The following is a 23,085-nucleotide window of genomic DNA, read 5'->3' as shown; positions in this document are numbered from 1 at the left end:
TATAAAAGAATAAGAAAAAACTTAAAAACTTAAGCACTTACTTAAAAAAATAACTATGTATTTCAGTGTGAATCCTTTGGTATGAGACCCATAACACACTCAATAGGTTTAGGCTTAGTTCTACAATAAAACAGACTTTTAAACAGTCTTCTTTCAATATGTGTATTAATATCTGTCCTGTATGCACATACATACATAATATGACTAACACAACAACCAAACATACTTATTTTATAACCTATTTTTCAGTTTATATAGTATGAACATCTTTCCATACTTCATATTCTCCTGTAACATTTTTAAGGATAAAACCAGATTTCTTCACTGGATTTACCATAATTTAACAAATATTACTTAACAGTATTTTCCTGGTTTTTCTTTTTGCTATTATAAACAATGTTGACATAAATATACACAAAGATAATTTTTACTCATTAATAACTAGATATGTAGACCAAACACCAAAGAATAAATATTAATAAATTTTAAGGTTCTGATATATGTTATCAGATTTACCAATAATATACTCCAATAATTTAAACCTGATAAATAAAGTTCCTATTTCCAACCAGGGACAATTTGATATGATTTAGGCCAACAATAGTTTTGTCAATCATTATGCACTGTATTTCCTTGATTACCTACTGATTTTCTTCATATATTTCTTTTCTTAGTGTAATTTTATTATTCTGAACTACTTGTTTGCACCTTTTGTCTACTTTCCCATTTCTGTCTTTTTCTCTTCACATTTAAGAGGTTTTTAAATACTAAATATATGACAAGGGTTGTTATATATGTAAATATTTCTCTCTATATATCTTTATCCTTATAATTTTAATTAATATTCTAAATTATAATACACTGCACAGAATGTCAAATATGGAATTTGATGCTATAATTATATTTTATATGAGGATTATCACTTACTGGTCCTCTGCATTCTACTTTAAAAAAAAAATAACAGTAAGACAGCTGGATTGTAAATAAGACATTTTGCTTTTGGCCTGGGGAAATTCTTAACGCTATCTTAATGTGTGTTTATATGTGCATGCACGTGTGGGCAAAAATCATTTATTATTTTCTAAAATTTGTAAATTCAGCCTATGGAAAAATTCAGCCTATTAAATATGTATGTTTAAATTCATTCAATCTCCTTGTTCAGCACTAGCACATAACCATTCCTAAAGAAAAATAAGAGTCTGGTATGAAACAGTCTTGAAGAGAGAGTTGTAACATCCCTCTAAAATTCAATTAAGTAGAAAAACTGTAGCAGGGGGAAAATACATAATCCAATTAATAAAATATGAATTCAATTATGGTTATTCAGTGCCTAAAGTTCTTCTTTCCTAAGTAACATTATCCCCTTTATTTCATTCTAAATAAAGGTCAAATAAGCCATCTGATCTATTAAAAAAGGTTCTCACGGGAAGTTTATCATTTTGAAACCTTATTTATTTCTAAAAATATGTTGACAGTGTTTGTATTTATCTAATTTCCTTCTTCAAACTACTACTAGAGATATTACTGTCACTGAAAAACAAAACCTGATACTTTAAGTACTTTAAAAATAACGAACAAAAGGACCTCCAGGGAGAAAATATGAGATAAGTAAATATAGAAGTACATAAGTACCTTCTGAGCTAAGTGACCTACTAATAACTTCCAGACAATGCTTGAGATTAAGGAAAATTATACTTCAGTTAAAAACAAAACAAAACAAAACACAACATTCTCAATCTCTAGAAAAAGTCGGTGTAACTAAAACTGAACAAATCACGTAAGTTCTTAATTATTCCAAAAAGAGTAATTTTCAAATTTAAAATATCATGAGTGTTTAAGAACAGTTTCTAATTTCTAGTTCAAGCTAAGAGACCTACCTACCTCCACCTACCTACTTTTAAAAATGTATACTAAAAATTAAATATTTTCTAAAGCTATCTTAGATTTCAGAATCAAGATCATTTACATGTTGATGATTTGGATGGCTACAAATTGTAAGTAGGATATACCATTATCTCTGTACATACACTCAGATTGAAACACTAATTTTCTGTTAGTGAAACTAAAACATTCTTAAGAATAGTTCATTTTTTAAATTTCAGGCAAGGGATAAAACAATTATGATAAATATTTTACATTCAAGTATGTACTAGTTTCAAGAAATAATTACTTCAGCGGTGAAACACAACTTAGTAACGTTTTAGTGATAATAAGGTTCTAATTCATTCTGACTGAGATTGATTAATGTCAAGTATCATTTTTGACACATAAGAGTTTTGGGGAAAAAAGTAATATGAATTAGGCAGTTAGCTTCAATAATTCCCCTTTTCTGGCAGGGGGTTACATATTTCTGATTCACTTCTGAATCTAAAATGCCTAAACTTTTTTTTCTCTGGTTGGTTCAATAGTGTGTCATAAAAACTCAACTTTTTCTTGAATCTAACATACCTTATGCTCCCTATTTCATTATCAAATGCTCCTCAAAAAATTAAGTCTGAAAGTAATAATAGATTTGTAATAAACAGTGAGAGAATAAGAAAAAAAGCAAATTGTTTTAAATTTTTGATTAAGAAATAATGTTTAGTGTGAACTATATGAATTTCTGCCTCAAAATGGTAAATCTGAAATACTGACATACAAAAATTTCTCTTTTGGGATGAAAGAGGAATAATATGAAGAAAACCATAGTAAAAGATGATTAAGATTTTACAGAAAAATAAGCAACAACAAATTATTCTACCTGTGTCTGAATCTCGTTCTTCATTTCTTGATGGGCTAATGGTAAAAGGAAGTTTACGTTTCATGGATGATTTCTCTTTCATCTCCTTGCCCACATCACTTCGATCAATTTTTGGAGTTCTGCTATAAGATGCAATCTTGTCTTTACTCTAGTAAAAAATCAAACCAATATTAGCTAAGTACAGGACTTCCAGTCAATATGGAGGCATAGGTAAATACAGCCCACCTACTTGCACAACCACAGCAAAATTACAGCTAAACTACAGAACAAGTATCACTCACAACTGTCAGAATATTGAGCTGTATGGAAGTCCAACAACTAAGGAATTAAAGATACCCACATTCATCCAGACAGGTAGGAGAGATGGAGGGGCAAAGATGCAGAACAGGCTGGTCCCAACCCCACATGTGGTGGATATAAAATAGAGGGACATCTTTGGAGGAAGCGATTCCAGCCCCACACCAGAACACCCAGGCCAGGTTTCCAGTGCCAGGAAGATAAATCCTATTAACTTCTGGCTGTAAAAACCAGTGGGGGTTGGGTCAGCAAAAGAAACTGTGGGATTCTTAGGTGTCTCTTCTTGCAGGGCCCCACATGAGGATTTAGACTCACTCCCTCCGGGCTCCAGCACTGGGGCAGCACTTCGAAGAGCACCAGTGGCATATAAAGGGAGGAAGCGAAGTGCATGGCATTAGGGTGAGAGTTGGGGGACAGCTTCCTCCCAGTCAGAACTGCAGACAGTGGCCACTGTACATTTTCTGAGCCCTGCCCCACACAGAGCCACAATATGGTGGCACCATATCTGAGTCTCCATCAACCTGGCTCAAATGGTACACCCTGCCCTGACAATTACCTAAAGTTCCACCCCATCCAAATTATGGGCCCACTCAATCTGGTAACAGTGGCTTTTCTCTATGAAGGGTTGGGCTAGGCACAGGCTTCAGACCTTAAATCCGATAAAACCTGCAATTGGTAAGCCCAGACCCATAGCTCTCATTCGGTGGCTCCAGGCATGGCACTAACAGCAGCCATCTGCAGATCACTTTATAGCTTAAGCCAAGGGGCTCCAGACTGAACACAGGTGGAAGCTGACCTTGCCCTGAACCACCTGGTAAACACCAGAGCCTGTGCACCCAGTGGATAGTTACAGACCTCATCAGAGAACCACCTAAACACCTCCAAAAGCCTCAGACAGGGTCACAGCTAATTCTACTAGCTGCCTAGACTGGGTATATCTATCCCATTGACCATATCTATCCCATTGACCTGCTGACTGCAATTAAGACTCATTTACAAGAGGAACAGGTACTCAGACCACACAGAGGGCACAACTTGAGTACCTAGCTTGGGGGATAGAGAAGGTTGTGTCACTGAACTCTATAGGACACCTAGTACATTAGGCCACACTACCAAGACAGGGAGTCATAGTAGCTCTATTTAATACATAGAAACAAACACAGGGAAGCTGCCAAATGAGGAGAAAAAGAAACATGGCCCGAATGAAATACCACATCAAAACTCCAAATAAACAACTAAACAAAATGGAGGTAAGCAATCTATCAGATGTACAGTTCAAAACACTGGTGATCAGGATGCTCAAGGAACTCAGTGAGGACCTCAACAGCATAAAAAAAGATCCAGTCAAAATGAAGTATATATAATTGAAATAACAATTTACAGGGTATCAACAGCAAAGTGGATGAAGCTGAGAATCAAATAAATAATTTGGAACCTAAAAAAAAAAAAAGACATCCAAACAGTACAGCAAGGAGAAAAAGAATCCAAACAATCATGGACAATGTAAGCCTCTGGGACAACTTCAAGCATTCCAACATTCACATCACAGGATTGCCAGAGAAGAGAAGGAGCAAGAAATTGGAAACTTACTTGAAACAATAATGAAAGAAAACTCCCCTAATTAGGTGAAGGAAATAGGCATACAAGTCTAGAGAGCACAGAGAATCCCAAACAAGAGGGATTCAAAGAGGATCACACCAAGATGCATCATAATTAAAAGGTCAAATGTTAAAGATAAAGAGAGAATCTTAAAAGCAGCAAGAGAAAAACAGTGACCTACAATACAGGGGAGTTCCCACAGGACTGTCAACTAATTTCTCAGAAGAAATTTTGCAGGCTAGAAGGGATTAGCAAGAAGTATTCAATTTATAACCTGGATTACTCTATCCAGCAAAGCTAGCATTTAGAATTAAAAAGTAAATAAAGTGCATCCAGACAAGGTAAAGCTAAAGCAGTCCATCATCACCAAACCATTATTACATGAAATGTTAAAAGAAATTATTTAAGAAAAAGATCAAAACTATGACCTTTAAAATGGCAATAAAGAGGACTTCCAGCCAAGATGAAGGCATAGGTAAACACTCTGTGCCTCCTCACACAACTAAAAGAACAACAAATTTAAAAATAAAAAACAACCAGAACTGACACAAAAACTGAACTGTATGGAAGTCTGACAATCAAGGAGTTAAACATTCATCCGGACCACTAGGAGGGGCAGAGACGGGCAGCTGGGCACAGAGGATTCTCCATGGGGCAGCAGCTGGGGGATTGGGTTGGGCAAGGTTCAGCTGGCGGACCTGGTGGTCCCACTTTCACAAGCAGATAAACTAGGAGGAACAATTGAGCGAGACAGACCTCGAAACTCAGGGCTCTAGCGTGGGGAAATGAAGCCTCAAAGCCTCTGACTAAGAACACCTGTGAGGGTTGAGGTGGCAGTGGGACAAACTCCCAGTCTCACAGAAGAGTTTGCTAGAGAGACCCACAGTTCCAGAATGTACACTCACCTGGGAAGCAGCACCAGAAGGGTCCAACTGGAGTGTGGGTAGCAGGGGAAATGACTGAAAGCCAGCAGAGAGCAGAGAAAGCAGCACTGTTCCCTCTTGGAACCCTCCCCCACATACAGTGTCACAATGTAGACACACTGCTTGCCCCATCCTGGAGAACACCTAAGGCTCCAACCCTTATAGTAACGGGCATGCCAAGAGAAAAAAAGATGGCCCAAATGAAAGAACAGATCGAAGCTCCAGAAAAAATACAACTAAGCAAAGAAGAAATAGCCAAACTATCAGATGCACAGTTCAAAACACTGGTAATCAGGATGCTCACAGAACTGATTGTGCTCAGTTGCAAAATGAAGGAACAAATGAAGGCTACCCAAAGTGAAATAAAGCAAAATGTACATAGAACCAACAGTGATGGGAAGGAAACAAATCAATGGTTTAGAGCAGAAGGAAGAAAGAAACATTCAACCAAAACAGAATGAAGAAACAAGAATTCAAAAAGATGAGGAGAGGCTCAGGAACCTCCAGGACATCTTTCCAAATGTTCTAACATCTGAATTATAGGGGTGCCAGAGGAGAAGAGGAAGAGCAAGAAACCGAAAACTTAATTGAAAAAATAATGAAGGAGAACTAGCAAAGGAAATAGACTTCCAGGAAGTCCAAAAGGCTCCGAGAGTCCCAAAGAGGTTGGACCCAAGGAGGAACACACCAAGCCACATCATAATTACATTAGCCAAGACTAAAATGAAGGAGAGAATCCTAGGAGCAGCAAGAGCTAAGGGGACAGTCGCCTACAAAGGAGTTCCCATCAGACTGTCAGCTGATTTCTCAAAAGAGACCTTACAGGCAAGAAGGGGCTGGAAAGAAGTATTCCAAGTCATGAAATGCAAAGACCTACATCCAAGATTGCTCTATCCAGCAAAGCTATCATTTATAATAGAAGGGCAGATAAAGTGCCTCCCAGGCACTTATAAGTTATAAGTTAAAGCTTGTAACTTATAAGCTCAAGTTATAAGAGTTCATCATCACCTAGCCCTTATTATATGAAATGTTAAAAGGACTTATCTAAGAAAAAGATAAAAAATATGAACAGTAAAATGACAACAAACTCACAGTTATTAACAACCAAACCTTAAAGCATAAATAAAAACAAACTAAGCAAACTTTAATAGGAACAGACTTACAGAAATGGAAATCACATGCAGGGTTACTAGGTAGGGAGGGGGAGAGAAGGAGATAAGCTACAGAGAATAAGTAGTATAAATGGTAGGTAGAAGATAGACAGGGGGAGGTTAAAAACAGTATAAGAAATATAGAAGCCAAAGAAATTTATATGTATATATAATCCATGGACATGAACTAAAGGAGGGAGATGTGGGTGGGAGGGGGTGTGCAGAGCAGAGGGGAATAAAGGGGGAAAAATGAGATAACTGTAATAGTATAATCAATAAAATATATTTTAAAAATGGCAATAAATACATAACTATCAACAGCTGAATCTAAAAACAAACTAAGCAAACAAGCAGAAAAGAATCAAAGATATGGAGAATATTAGGAAGGTGGACAGTGGGGAGGAAGTGGGGAGGAAGTGTGGGGGAATTGGAAAAATGGTGAAAAGATTAAGAAGTAGAAATTGGTAGTTACAAAAAAGGCACGGGGATGTTAAGATCAAGTATAGGAAATGGAGTTACCAAAGAACTTATGTGTATGAGCCATGAACATAACAAAGGAGGGGGAGATCACTGGAGAAAGTGTGGGGTGCTGGGTGAAGGGGGGCAAAGGGAAGAATTGGGACAACTATAACAGCATAATTTAAAAAGAAAATAAAAATAGCAATATTTGCCCCTTCCCAAAGAACAAACAGTATTAGCTGAGCAATAAAGTATTAAGAAACATTTTATGAAGTGAATTTTCAAACACGCAAAAAAGTAGAGGTTATTATAAACCATCGCTTCCCTCAATGGGCAAGACCAGTTCCAACAATTAAAATTTTTCTAACTTGTTTCATACTGTCCTACTTTTTACTTAATAACAGAATTTTTAAACAATAAAACAAAAAATCTTGAGTATAACAGAAGTCTATGTCTAAGTGTAACAGATGCTATTACCAATGAACAAATACAAATCTGAAAAAGTGACTCTGGGTTGAATTAAACAGAGTGTGCTTTATTAACATTATGTGCTCACTCATTCAGGTAAAGTATTCTACCCTGATGCTCTACAATTATTATCAATGCCACTCTTACAATCCAACATCCAAATTGGTATAGCACATCTAAACTGGGCTATGATGATGACTTCTTTGTGAAGAACAGACTAGATAGTAAGAACTAAAATCCACATCATCTTAGCAGGAGAGCTTAAAAGAACAAATTTCGAACAATAATAGACATCATAATTTCAGAGATTCTCAGAAGCAAATCAGGAATAAACTCAAATCTGCAGAAGACACTAGCTTTCAACCTGAGATGGAAAATAAACTAAAAAAGAATGAGGGGGAAAAACGGCATAAAAAATAAAAATACTAAAATTTTTTAAAGTAAAATTTATCAAGACCAAAAGGTAATTCTGACAGAGCAATAGAATAAAACTTTTACTGAGTCCAATCATAAAGATGAAGAGAGAAAAATAAAAACTGGGATTGAATCCTAAATACAATTCCAGAGATGCAAAGTACTGTATTTATTTTCATACCACTAAAATTTAAGGTCTGAAAAAATGCATTTATTTTTTAGAAAACATGTATTTCTAAAAATTAGTTTATAAAAAAATATTCAAGGAAGATATTTTCCATTTCATGTAAAAAATGCTACAGCATAAAAGAAGCTACCCACGATATTAAAAAAAAAGAAGCTACCCAATTCATTTTTTAAGTCTAGAATAAAACTGATACATGAGTCCAAAACAGAAATTATATACTAAATTGATTATGAAATAAATGGAAATATAAACTATGCTAAATAAAGTGTGAAATCAAACTTACTCTTATAAAGATATATCATGGTCAAGCAGAATTCACCCAAAGAATGTAAGAGTAGTTCACTATTAGAAAATCTTACAATTCACTGTATCAAAATAGTAAAGAAAAGCCTATGATGACCTTAACAGGTGACAATATCATCTGAATAGACATTAACTCTTGGTAAATCTATCAGCAAATTATGAGAAGAATGTGACTCCCTTATATCTTAACTAGTAAAGATCACTGAAGAACAAAAGCCTCATAAACTTCCAGTTATAAAGTAAAATACTCTTTACCTGCTTTGTTTTTTAAACTTCCCAATGAAATGGAGCTTCACAGACATGTAATTTATTCATAAGGTTGCTATAAAAATGTATGTTTATTATTCAGGTATGATAAGGCCAACAGAGCAAGAGACCACTGCCACTGTGAGACAGTTTGTTCTTCTCAGTTCCCAAAGGAAGCATATGGCATATTATGCAGGGCCACATGGGGAAGCACCAAAGTAAATCAGGAGGCAAAAGGAGAGGAGGGAAATGTAGACAAAAGCTCTTAATGTAGTTTCAGCAGGCTATGAATGTACCATACAGTTTCTCTAGTTATCTGGTACTTGGCTCTGGGGTAATAATAAGGGCAGAGGGAGAGTGGCCTAGAGAGTGTGAGAATTGAATCAAGTTGGTGGTTGGGGATGAGTCTGGATTGGTTGGTTTACATATGAAAGGCATAGTTACAAATGAGTTGTTTATTACCTCTAGGTTGACTGGCTCTGGGAGGGGCAGTCTTCCCAGAGTCTGCAGGTCCCAGATGGCAAAACATCAGAAATAAAATGGCACGATTAATACTAACAAAATTCTAGAGATTTGCCTTAGAAATATGAATCTTTTGTGATCCAGTCATTGACCAATGGGCATCTAGGTTGCTTCCAACTCTTGGCTATGGTACATTTACACAATGGAATTCTATGCCGCAGAAAGGAAGAAGGAACTACTACCCTTTGCAACATCATAGATGGAACTGGAAAGCATTATGCTGAGCGAAATAAGCCAGGCGGTGAAAGACAAATATCATATGATCTCACCGTTAACAGGAATCTAAACAAACCAAACAAGCAAGCAAAATACGACCAATGACACTCAAATATGGAACAGGCTGACAGGGTCCAGAGGGGAGAGGGGAGAGAATTATAGGGGAGAAGGGAATGGACTCACATGAACAAGTATAAAGGACACATGGACAATAACTAAGGGTGGGGGGTGGAAAGGGGAGGGAGGCGGGGAGCATGGGGTGGGGGGCGGGCAGGGTTGGGAATATAAGACAGAAAGCTGTACTTGAACAAGAATTAAATAAAAATTATATTAAATAAAAAAAAGAAATATGAATCTTTGTTATTAATAAAATAACCGGAGAAAAATAAGATGCCCCTTCTCCCTTTCAGTAAAAATACTGTTCAATGCCAGACAACAAGTTAAAAGAAATCAATTCGGTAACATGTTAAATGGAAAACGTTCACAAGAATATACTGATCATGCTCTACTGTGTAATATGGCGATTAGTATTAATATTCACAACTGCAACCAACCTGTTCCATTCTCTGTAAAACAAAACTGTCTTTGGAAGTGTTAAACTAAGGGTTTTGTGAAATTCTTCATACTTTAAAAGTTATTTTTAAATCTGTGGAAAAAAACTTTCACAAAATAGTTATTTCTGATTGTCTTGAAATTTCTATATTACCAAATGATATAAATAATCAATTCAAGAGAGACTCAGTGGCACATTCTTCTTCCATATTTTATCTTTTTCATTTAGCATTATTTTTTTAAAGATTTTATTTATTTATTTTTAGAGAGAAGAGAAGGGAAGGGACGGAGAGGAGAGAGAGATACATTGATATGCAAGAGAAACACTGATCAATTGCCTCTCATATGTCCAACTGGAGGCCTGGCCCACAGCCCAGGCATGTGGCCTGACTGAAAATTGAACAGGCGATCTTTGGGTTTGTGGGACATCACCCAACACATTGTGTCACATCAGTCAGGGCTAGTATTATTTTTCGAATAACCTACAACACCATTCATACACAGTAATGAATGGCAACACCAGAATGACCTTTTATCACTACTCCTATTATACAATACACTAGTAGCCTTTACCACAGTGAGAAAGAGGTAGAAATTTACTTAGAAAAATATGCAAATGTAAATAGAAAACTCTTCAAGAATGTAAACCCAAACGTTGATGGTTAATTGGGGTAACGGCATTTCAGGTATGTTGGGGGACAATTCTCCAGGGCTCTCTTGCCATTTCTGAACACCCTGCAAGCAGAGGCACTAAACTCCCTTTGTTCTGGACTATCTTTTCAAGGATATCTGTATAGAGTATAGCCTTGGAGGATACAATGTCTCTCTCTGGAGCAAAGGGAAGATCTATTTACTATTCAGCAAAATAAATAATTTCTCTCTTGGGGAAAAGGTCAGGTAGATTTATTGTCCAATGTAAAAGATTTGGGGTTTCTCTCCTATAACATAACCCACTGTATATATAGTTGTCACCTGGCCCTCTTTGCCTCTATTTGTAAATAATGGAGCTCAGGGAATAAGCACAAATGTTTATACATTGCTATTGCTATTGCTATGAGAAATAAACTTGCCTTTATATATGTTCTAGGAGTCTCAGGTCTTCTTCCATAATCCACTAAATTGATTAGACTGCAAGTAGGGTAAAGTAAAATCTCAGATCCTTCATGGTTTTTGACAAAGCAATTTCTATTTTTATTATTCTTACATGTATTTTCTAATTTTTTACAATGAACATGTATTATATGTAAAGAATAAAAAATGTCCCAATTATCACTTGGATAGAATAAAGAACAGACCTACTCTGAAGGTCAAATGATTGACATAAACTTTCTCATTTTATGAATGTAACCCAGTTTTTAAATTACCACAGGTTTTACAAAAGGTTTTGTTTGGCAAGCTGTAAATACTAATTTACTGCTAAAAAACTGCAGTGGAAAATTTCTAAAGTAAAACCAATGGGGGGAAAATCCCACAGACTGGCAGTAAAAGGATAAAATACTGAAGAATTGTAAATTATTTAAAAAATTTATTGAATTTTTTCTTTTTTTGTGAGTAGATATTTTTGATGAACATCTAAGTACTAAAATATATAATGAGGTAATGACAGCACTTTACATAAAAAGTATACTGCTATAGGATGTAAGTATTATTTAAAATTATGCTCTATATAAATGAATTTAAAAATTAAATTTGGTTCAGGTTATTTTATTAATTTAGGATCTGGTAACAGCAAGTCTGTGCCATATTAAACTGTAAATAATTCTCTTTTACATAACAGAATAATTACATACTAATTTCTAAAAAGTTTATGGAAGAAAAATCTCAGCAGAAGCTAAAAGCTGGCTTCAAGGCCAACTGATCACTAAAAAAAGACAATCATAAGTTTTGTAAATGTACAGGTGAATAATATGGTCATACCTTCTACTCTCCTAACTTCATTTTGTAAGAAGTAGCAACAACATAGTCTACATGCAGGAAATTTGGAATGGAAATTATGGCCCTTCCTCTTTTAAGGTCCAAATAAGAAGTCAAATATCTATTTCAAACTGAAGAAAATTTCGAGCTGGTTGAAAAGTCCCAAAATATGGCAGTAGGCACCATACCTATTGCCTCAAAAGAGCTGTGACCCTCATCCAAAGAAACACTGATCTTGAAAAAATAGAGTCATTAAACAGACAGACCAGTTAAATAAATCCCTTTATGTAAGGCAAAAGCTAACAAATGAGGCATCTAATACTTTCTAGTCTTCCTATTCATTGCTGATCAATAAGTTTTCTTAACTGACCTAAAACATGTTTTTAATAGAAATATGTTAGTGGAAAGTGCTGTTTGTTTTTATCTCCACACTTTTAAGAAATCACTTTTATGCCAGCAATAAGCAGGGCACTACTTATATAAAGTAACAGCTTTCAAAAGATATATACATAATATCTAACAAGAATAAAAGCTTTAAGAAGTTTAGCCTTATACATTTAAACCCAAAAAGTATCATCGAGCAGCCCAGGTATAATTTTACAGATGCAAGCTTCAGTAAAACATTTAGAAATAAGTTCTTTCCCCCTCAAATCTAATAGTGTGGTCTGTCTCCACAACTCTACTGAGGTTACTCTTATCGATGCTATTTTAAGGGGTCTCATCTGATGGCATTCAATAGCCTTATCATTCCTATTAACCTTTGTGGCACTAGGGCTTACAGAGTCCCTCAGCCACTCTTCTCTGTGTAAGCTCCCCTGGTTTTCTCTTGCCATCCTCAACTCTCCATTTCTTGACTCCTAAAATATTTGCACTCTACAGATTATACCCTCCTCCATTTTGCCCCACCCTTTGGGTGACCTCTTCATCCCTATAGGTTACTCTTTCATAAACCCTCAAATGCTTATTTCACTCTAGTTTTCAAGTACCAGATTCATCTCTTTATGCTGACTAACACTTCTACTTGGATGTTCTGATGGCCAACTCACTGCAACAAGCACAAATTAAATACCCCTCTCAAAACCACTGGTCCCTTTCCTGAATTCCCTCTCAGGAAATAACAGTCCAATCAACCTCAGAGTGGAACCAAACTTTTTCTACATCACAAGTAAGTTTTATCCATTCAATGTATTTTAGATCTGCCAGTGTCTCTTCATACCCACACTGCCTTTTGCTTATATTTTTTAACACGCCAGCTGGTCTCTACTATGGCCCTTGCCTTCTTCTGGCTCATTGGTTATAGGATCAATTCCAAGATCCTTAACAAGACACACAAGACCTTAATTAGCTGTCTAATGCTCATTCCTATCCTCCATCCTGTATAAAGTGCTTATATCCAATCTTTATATGCATTAGTGTACAGACATGTCTTTTTTACATCTTCTCCATGGACTACCCTATAATCCCACTTTCCTGCTGGTCACATACTTTTTCATCCTTCAGAATCCAGATTAAATATATTTTCTACTATAAGACTATCCCTGAATCTCCTAGAATTGATTGCTTCCCTCCTTTTTGTCCCACCTCTGTATACTTCATATGTTGTTGGTACAAATCAGGCTCTTCCATGGAATCCTGAAGAAAACATTACAAGGACACACAAAAGGGAGATTGTAATGTGGCAAAGTTTATTTGAGTAGAAATCTGCCTCTTGGTTTCCCATGCCTCATCTACCTCTGTCCCCCATGGAAAAAGTCCGATTGTGTCTTCAGCAAGGTAAAAACAAAGGCTGATGCCCAGAGTTAGTTTCACATTAAAGCTTAGTCAATTGTAGCACCCAGCTAGTTTAGCTTGTGTTCCAGGCTACAATCAGGGCTGTGCTGAGATATTCAGGCTCCTGCCTGAGCCTGTATGTGTCTACATAGCCACAGGCCATGTGGCTACTAAAGCCACATGGCTACGGAGAGAGAACATGCAAGTGCATGAGGTGAGTGTGGGTAACAAGAGAGAGAGCTCTTGGTTTCCCCTAGGTTTTAATCAGGAGCTCTTTGCTCAAAATAACCAATCAACTTTCCACGCTTTCATGGAATAAGTCTACCCCTTGGTTAAACTGATAGGCCTCTACGGTCATGCACCTTCCCCTGTACACACCAAAAATCTAGTAGTGGAGAGGACTGACAGTGCTCCTGGTGAGATTTCCTGCACTCTGAGGTGCCCTTGGAGTGTATGAATGAGTCTATAAATGCTATAGTTTCCTGGCTAAGCAATCAGGCTTATGCTCTCCAGTGTCTAATTCCCTTTGTTCTCTTTATTAATAACTAGTTAACTAGATATGGTAGCAAATACTTTCATTAGTATGTTTCTTACAACAGTACATAAATTCTCAAAGTATGGTTCCTGAGATCATTTGAAGTCAGAAACATGCTCACAATAAACCTAAGATGTATCTTTTCCTCCCATTCTCTCAAGAATGTGTACCTGAGGTTTCTAGAGACTGCATGACAAGTGGTTGCCAAACATACTAATATATACAGAACCAGATGAGAATCTGGCTATCTTCTGTGAAGCCAGACATTAAAAGATTTTTGAAAAACCAATGACATTTTTCTCACTAATATTTTTTGTCTTAGAATACAGGGACATCTCATTTTTTTAAAAAGATTTATTATTTTTAAAGAAAGGGGAAAAAGAAGATGAGAAACATTGACTGGTTGCCTTTCATATGCACCCCAACTAGCAAACAAAACCACAACCCAGGCATGTACCCTGACCAGGAATCAAACCAATGACCTTTAGCTTTGTGGGATGATGCCCAACTAAAAGAGCCACACTGGTCAGGGCCAGGCATACCTCATTTTATTGCACTTTGCAGATACAGTTTTTTCATCAACCTAGAGGCAAACCCTCCACCAGCAAAAAGAATATGGCTCACTGAAGGCTCTGATAATGGACAGCATTTTTTTAGCAATAAAGTAGTTTTTAATTAAGGTATGTACATTATTGTTGGTTTTTGGATATAATGCTATGGCACAGTTAACAGACTATAGCACAGTGTAAACATAACATTTAAATATACTGGGATAACAAAAAAAAATTGAGTGAACTGCTTTATGTGAAATTTAATTTACTGCAGTGGTCTGGACGAACCCAAAGTAGCAGCTCTGAGGTATGCCTGTGTATAGTTGTTTTCAGAAAAATATATTATGTGTTAATATGTAATAGTTCTACTATTTTTAAAATAAAAATAAACATTAAAATTCTTTTCAGCTTAAATATCAAATACTATAAATATCAACAGATATACCCATATACAAAAAAACTCTTTGGGATCCTCAATTATATTGAAGAGAATCAAGGGGCCCTGAGAACAAAACATTTCAGAGATTGGTAATCAATTAAGAGTCTTCATATAGTTCAGACCATGCCCTCCCTAATCATTCCTTGCTTTATTTCAAGAGTTATAGAAGAGGCACACGATGCAACAGGAATCCCATGTAAGGTTTGTTAGATAAAAGAAATAAATTGAATTTAATTAACTGGATTAATGAAATCACTCTCCTAAAGATTTGTCACATTAAAATATATTTGGAGACACCTTTATGGTGAAATGAAGATACTGCAACTTAACTCCCCTAAAAACAACTATAAATCTGGATAAAATGGTCAAAACGTACATTTTAAGACTCTAGAAACTGAACAAAAGTAAACAAATTCACAAGCAGTTTTTTTCAAGAAAAACTACTTAACTACATATAAGAATAGTGAGTATCTCTGGCATTCTGTGTGGGGTGACTCTTATTCCCTGGCCAGTGCTCAGTTTACATGAAGTGATATACTAGGGTGGGTGTGGTGATGAAAACCAGCATCTTTGCTGCCAGAGTGCTGCCCTAATTGGTGTTCAGGGCCAAAAACCCCAACCCAACCACATAGTTGATAAAGATAGCAAAAAGGCTAGAAAAAGAAATGGAGGGGATAAAAACATAGATCTAATACACTAAGGTTATAGCCCCACTGCAGAGTGGTGGATAGACCAGAAATTTTACAGGAAGATAGCAGAAATGGGAGATGTATGGGGTGCTAATAATATTGCCACATATGCCCAGATGACAGGGAAGCTATATAACTGTGCAGAAAAGAGTTAAAAAGTGATAGGCTCTCTATATATTCCTCACTGACTGGGAGGCAGCATGCATGCCTAGGAGAGATCTAGACATCCTTGGTTGACTAGGAAGCTACACACACAAAAAAGGTAAAATCTGAGGGAAGATATACACAAGCAAAGGCAAGATCAAGGTGAGTCAAAGAGAAAGAATATGCCAGGGCAGATTTGAAAAATGCCTGAACATTAACTGTACTCCTCAACACACATACACGCCACTCAACAGAGGTGAAAGAAAGTCACTTGTTCAGATAGCAGTGTCGGTAAATGTAGTACTTGTGTCCTCCCACATCTAAGTTACAATTAAACTACAGAATAACCATCATTCAGAAGTACCAAAAATCTAGCTCAACAAAAGTCCTCTGACTAAGGATACAAAAAAGAGGCACATCCAGATTGGCAGGAAGGGCAGAGCCAAAAGTGATAAAAATCAAAAGGGGTCTCTTGGCTGTGGATGTCTCCCAAGGAGGGAGGAGTGCCAGACCACACCAGGATCCCTAGCCCAGAGTTCCAGTGCCAGAAAGAGAGTAACTTCCGGCTGTAAAAACCAGCAGGGACTGTGGGTGAGCAAGACAAAGTGCTCCTAGAGTCCCAGGTCCTCTTAAAGGACCCATGCATGGACATACTTAGACTCATTCCCTCTGAACTCTAGCAATGGGGCAGAAGCTCAGAAGACACCAGGGACATATCGGGAGAAACTGAATTGTCCGGCATCAGTGCAAGTGCTAGAGGAGAGCAGCTTTCTCTCAGACAAAAGAACTAGTAGAGTTCTGAGACTACCTGCACTGAGCTGGCAGATGGGCACCATATCTGAGTTGCCAGTGGACTGGCTCACACTCTTCACCCCACCATGGTAATTACCTAAGACCTCACCCAACCCAACTTGCAGACCCACCAAAGCCCTGTCCCATACAAATGGTCTGTCTTGCCTCATGCTTCAGACTTTCCCAAAATCTCTCAAACAAGCAGCATCTGGCCTTGTGGAGCCTTGTATCTGTTGCTAAGTGACCCCAGCCCTAGCACTAGCAGCATCCAGCCTTGGTTTGCAGCCTGGTCTCTCAAGGGCTCTTCTAAGCCCTACACAAGTAGCAGCCATCAACAGATCACTTTGTAGTTCAGTTCATGCTGAGTAGACTCGGGCAGAACACATACAGTGGTAGCTGACCTTGACATGAATGTCCAGAAGGTCCCAGTGCCAGCATATCTGGTGAACTGCTTCAGAATGCAATGAAGCACAACCCAACAACCTCCACAAAGGACACTATCAAAAGGTAAACTCAGGTGGCACCAGAGCCCCAATGAATGAAGTTTTACTTTGTAGGATTGGCCCCTGCACAGCTGATCCTCCTCAGTGGTCGAAGTCAGTCGTTGCAGCCCAAGATACTAAAAATATCACTCCCACTGGCGTGCTAATAGGAATAAGTGCTCAACTACAACAGGAGGGTGTACACAGCCCACATTGGAGGGGAAGTGCACCTTATGTGTCCAGTTTGGGTGAATGGAAAGGCTATGCCACTGAGCCATGCAAGTCAGCTACTACATTAGGCCACTCTACCAAGCCTGGGAGATGCAGAAGCTCTAGCTAATACACAGAAACAAAACTGGGAGGCTACCAAAATGAAAAGACAAGGAAAATGTCCCAAATGAAAAAAACAGAATAAACATCCTGAAGAAGAACTAACTACAATGGAGAGAGCAATCTACTAGATGCAGAGTTCAAACATTGGTTATAAAAATGCTCAGTGAACTTACAGGAAGAGTAGATAAACTTAGTAAGACCCTCAACAATATTAAAGAAAACATGGAAACCTTAAAAAAAACCTGTCAGAAATGAAGGATACACTAACTGAAATGAAGAATAATTTACAGAGAATCAAAGAGTAGCTGAAACAGAGAATCAAATCAGTGACTTCAAATATAAGGAAAACAAAAACCACTGAATCAAAACAGGAAAAAAGTGAGGACAGTGTAAGGAGTCTCTGGGACAACTTTAAGCATACTCCAATATTTGCATCATAGAGTACCAGAAGCAGGAGCGAGAGCATGAGAAATTAAAAACACATCTGAAAAAATAATGATGGAAAAATTCCTTAATGTGGTGAAGGAAATGACATGCAAGTCTAGGAAGCGCAGAGAGTGAGTCCCAAACGAGATGACCCAAAGAGTCCCACACCAAGACACATCATCATTAAAATGCCAAAGGTTTAAGGCAGAGAACCTTAAAAGCAGGAAGAGAAAAGCAGTTACCTCTTACAACCTCTTACCTACAAAGAAACTCTCATAAGACTGTTGCTTACCAGGCAGTCTTACCAGAAGGGACTGGCAAGAAATATTCAAAGTAATGCAAAGCAAGGGCCTACAACCAAGCTTACTCTACCCACCAAAGGTATCATTTAGAATCGAAGGACTTACACATAACAAATTGCTTCTGAGACAAAGCTAAAGGAGTTTATCACCACCAAACCAGTATTACGTGAAATGCTGAAGGGTCTGCTTAAGGAAAAGAAAAAAAGACAAAATATATGGACAGTAAAATGGCAGTTAATACATATCTATCAATAACTGAAGCTAAAAGAGAAAATTACCAAGCGAGCAGAACAGAAACAAACTTAGATACAGAGTACGTTTTGACAGTTGCTAGATGGAAGGGAGTTTGTAGAGGTGGGTGAAAAAGATGAGGGGATTGAAGAAGCACAAATTAGTTGTTACAGAATAGACATAGGGATGTAAAGTACAGACCAGGGAATATATGTAACAATATTTTAATATCGTGTTTTGCTGTGTATAATGTGCATTTTTACTCCAATTTTTGAGGGAAAAATAAGGATGCACATTATACATGGCTAGTACTAATTCCTTATCTATATAAATGTTTTTAGTTCTTTTATTTATGCTTATGTGTTAAAAGTGTAACTCTAGAAAACAATAACAATATCCATATGTTCAAAAATAAATGCTAAAATACCATTATAAGAAAAAAAGGTATCTATAAATAAATACATTAATTAATTAATTAATTAAAAAATTAAAATAGATTTTTTCTGAAACTTTGGGCCAAAAACATGGGTGCACATTTTACATGGGAGTGCATTATACATGGCAAAATATAGTAAGTGTCTATGTTGTCAGGTGGGTACGAGATTTATCAGGATGATCATTTAGTTAAGTTATGTGTCTAATTACATGTGTGTACACCTTTAAACTAATAGAATATTTTATATTAACTATAAATGAAAACTAAAAAATAAATTATAATAAAAAGGAAGGTGAAAGAAAGTCTTACTAGCTCATAATGTTTGTTAAGTACAACCTCTGACCTATCAAATGGCTGCTGTCTTATCTTATGCAGACACCGGGACAACCTCAAGGAGAAAGACCAAGAGAGAGAGACATAAAAATGGACATCTGTATCATGACAAATACCACTGGTATGCTCCGGATATTTTACTAAAAACAAATTAAAACAAAAAACCTTACCAACAATGACAACTTTCAGGTGGGAACTAATGAAAAATAATGTATGAGCTAAATATACGACCCAAATTGATCAGTTTTCAATATATGACCTAAACTGACCGTTTTCAATAAAAATTAAGACATGCAAAAAAGCAAAAAACATATTCAACAGACCCTTCTCTGAGTGAGCCCAGATATTAGACTGATATTAGGAAGAGAAAATAAATTTTAATGAATTAAATATGACAAAGACATCAAATAGAGAATATCACTTTAAAAAAATTAGAAAAAGAGCCAAATGAAAATACTGGATTTAAAAACAGCAACTGAAAATGTATTAGATATGTCCAACAGCAGATGTGAGGTGGCCAAAAAAAAAAAAAAAGATAAATTAAGCATCCCAAATCACATTAAAAAAATCATTAAGGGATAAATCCACGAAGCTCAATAAACCTCACATAAAATAAGGGATCCTAAACACATTGCAGTTAACTGTTTAAAGACAAAAGAGAGCAGCAATAAAAATAAATTTTTTTAGGACTCGGGCACAATGTAATTAACAGTCAACTTCTCATTAGCAACAATTAAAAGCAAAAAAGAAGTGGAATAACATATTCAGTCTAATAAAAGAAAAATGTCAACTAAGAATTCTAGTATCTAACAAAACTATCCTTTGAAAATAAAGGCAAATAGTCGCAAAAGACCACCTATTGCATAATTTCATTTATATGAAATATCCAGAAGAGGCAAGTCTCTGTATAGAAAAAGTAGACTGGTGGCTGCCCAGGGCTATAAAATTTGTACACACAAATTTTACAAGAGTGACTGCTAATGGGTACACAGTACTTTTCAGGTGAAAATATTCTGAAACTGATAGTAGTGATGACTGAACAACTCTATAAATAAACTAAAAACTAATGGATTCTACATTTTGAGTAACTTGTAAGCTATGTGAATTAGGGTTCAATAAAGTTAGTTTTTTAAAAATGGCAAAATCAAGATATTCCTAGATCAATAAAGACAGAGAAATCATGGATGAAGATCTGTCTTAGAGTAAATACTAAGGAAAATTCTCATGACTCTAAGTAAATGACACCAGACAATTTGAATCCAGAAGAAGAAATTAAGAGTACCAAAAGTGGTTTGTAGGTAAAAACAAAGAAATTCACAAAAATATTTTTCTTTTCTTCTCTTATTTCTATAAAAGACTGTATAAAACAGTACTTATAACACTCTATTGTTACATTAATTAACAAATGTAGAGTTGATCTATATTACATAGGGAAGGAAATGGAGCTATATTGGAGCAAAGTTGCTATTTTTACTGGAATTACATCAATATTAATAGTAAAAGGATGCATATTATAACACCTAGATCCACATTTTAAGATCATAATTCAAGAAGCATTCTTTGAAAAAACATCACAGAAATTTAAATATTACACTGAAAAATATTTTTTAAAAGGCAACATAATTGAGAAACAAAAAGATGTGAAACAAAAACAAAGAACAAAAGCAGATGTAAGTCCAACCTTATGAATAATTACATTAAATGTAAAAAAACACTACAGTCAAAAAGCAGAGACTGCCAGTGCAATCAGAAGAAAAAGAAATAAAAGTATCCACACTTGAAAAGAAGTAAAATTATCTTATCTGAAGATGATACTCTCTCATATGTAGACGATCCTAAGGAATCAACAAAGGATATTTTTTGACTTCTGGCCAAGATGGAGGCGTAGGTAGACACACTGTGCCTCCTTGCACAACCAAAAGGAGGACACCAACAAATTTAAAAACAAAAAATAACCAGAACTGACAGAATAGAACTGTATGGAAGTCCGACAACCAAGGAGTTAAAAGAAGAAACATTAATCTGGACCAGTAGGAGGGGTGGAGAGGGGTAGCCGAGAAGAGAGGACTTGTTGGAAGGCAGTAGCTGGAGGACTGTGGCAAGCAAGGAAGCAGCTGGCGGACCCAGCTAGGCCTCCGCCTGTAATTAACAGTCAACTTCTCATTAGCAACGGGAACAACTGGGGAGCGAGATAGACTGCACAACCCTGAGTTACCATGTGGGGAAATAAAGCCTCAAAGCCTCTGACTAAAATCACCTGTGGGAATTGAGGCGGCAGTGGGAGATACTCCCAGCCTCACAGGAGAGTTTGTTGGAGAGACCCCCAGGGTCCCAGAATGTACACAAACCCACCCACCCGGGAAGCAGCACCAGAAGGGCCCAACTGGATTCTGTGTAGGCTATCTTTAAACGTTCCAACATCTGAATCATACAGTTGCCAGAAGAAAAAGAGGAGCAAGAAATTGAGAACTTACCTGAAAACATAATGAAGGAGAACTTCCCTAATCTGGCAAAAGGAAATAGACTTCTCGGAAGTCCAGAAAGCTCAGAGAGTAACAAAGAAGTTGACCCCAAGGAGGAACACATCAAGGCACATCATAATTACATTACCCAAGATTAAAGATAAGGAGAGAATCTTAAAAGCAGCAAGAAGAAAGGAGATAGTTACCTACAAAGGAATGCCCATAAGACTGTCAGCGGATTTCTCAGACCTTACAGGCAAGGAAGGGCTGGAAAGAAGTATTCCAAGTCATGAAAGGCAAGGACCTACATCCAAGACTACTCTATCCAGCAAAAGTATCGTTTAGAATTCCTTTAACTTGACCTTATCTGGGAAGCAGATAAGGTCAAGTTAAAGGAATTCATCATCACCAAGCCTTTATATGAAATGTAAAAGGACTTATTGAAGAAAAAGATAAAACACAAATAGTAAAATGACAACAAACTGACAGTTATTAACAACCTAACTTAAAAACAAAAACAAACTAAGGAAACAACTAGAATAGGAACAGGTTCACAGAAATAGGAATCACATGGAGGGTTACTGGGGGGAGTGGGAGGAGGAGAGAGGAGGAAAAGGTACAGAGAATAAGTAGCATAAATGGTATGCAGAAAATAGACAGGGGAGGTTAAGAATAATATAAGAAATGGAGAAGACAAAGAACTTATATGTACGACCCATGGACAGGAACTAAAGGGGGAGGGGGTGTGCAAGGGGGAAGGGAATAAAGGGGGAGAATGGGACAACTGTGATAGCATAATCAGTAAAATGTATTTAAAATTTTTTTAAAAGCAATCAATGACATTTTATAACCAATAAATGATTTCAGTAAAGTCATTGGATGTAACATCATTCTATAAAAACCAACTGTATATCTATATAGTAGCCATGAAAAATCAAAAATGAAATATCCAAGAGAATAAAAATATGAATAATTTAACAACTGAAGTGCAAGATCTAAATAAATGGAGAGATATTCCATGGGGATAGATTGGAAGACACTGTTAAGATGGTAATATTATTCAAGTGATCTACAGAATCAATGTAAAGATTCCCTAATACCCCTATTAAAATATCAGCAGGCTTTTTTTTTATGCACAGAAAACTAATATGCTAATCCTAAAATTTCTA

General features: G+C 36.5%; 1 protein-coding gene across 3 annotated transcripts in view; it reads right to left on the bottom strand.

Annotated features, from left to right (window-relative positions):
• The window catches only part of ANKRD12 (ankyrin repeat domain 12), a 154,561-nt gene that overhangs the window by 86,494 nt on the left and 44,982 nt on the right, over positions 1 to 23,085 (bottom strand). For all 3 annotated transcript variants that reach the window (XM_037050353.1, XM_037050355.1, XM_037050354.1), the window contains exon 3: positions 2,741 to 2,888. In XM_037050353.1, the coding sequence (XP_036906248.1) occupies positions 2,741 to 2,888 (148 nt within the window). The remainder of the gene's footprint in view (positions 1 to 2,740; positions 2,889 to 23,085) is intronic.

This window comes from Sturnira hondurensis, unplaced genomic scaffold (assembly GCF_014824575.4).
Source record: "Sturnira hondurensis isolate 20B ecotype Veracruz unplaced genomic scaffold, ASM1482457v3 Scaffold0006713, whole genome shotgun sequence".
Lineage (NCBI taxonomy): Eukaryota > Metazoa > Chordata > Mammalia > Chiroptera > Phyllostomidae > Sturnira > Sturnira hondurensis.
Note: the sequence above shows the minus strand (reverse complement) of the source record. Positions and strands in the feature narration are given on the sequence as shown.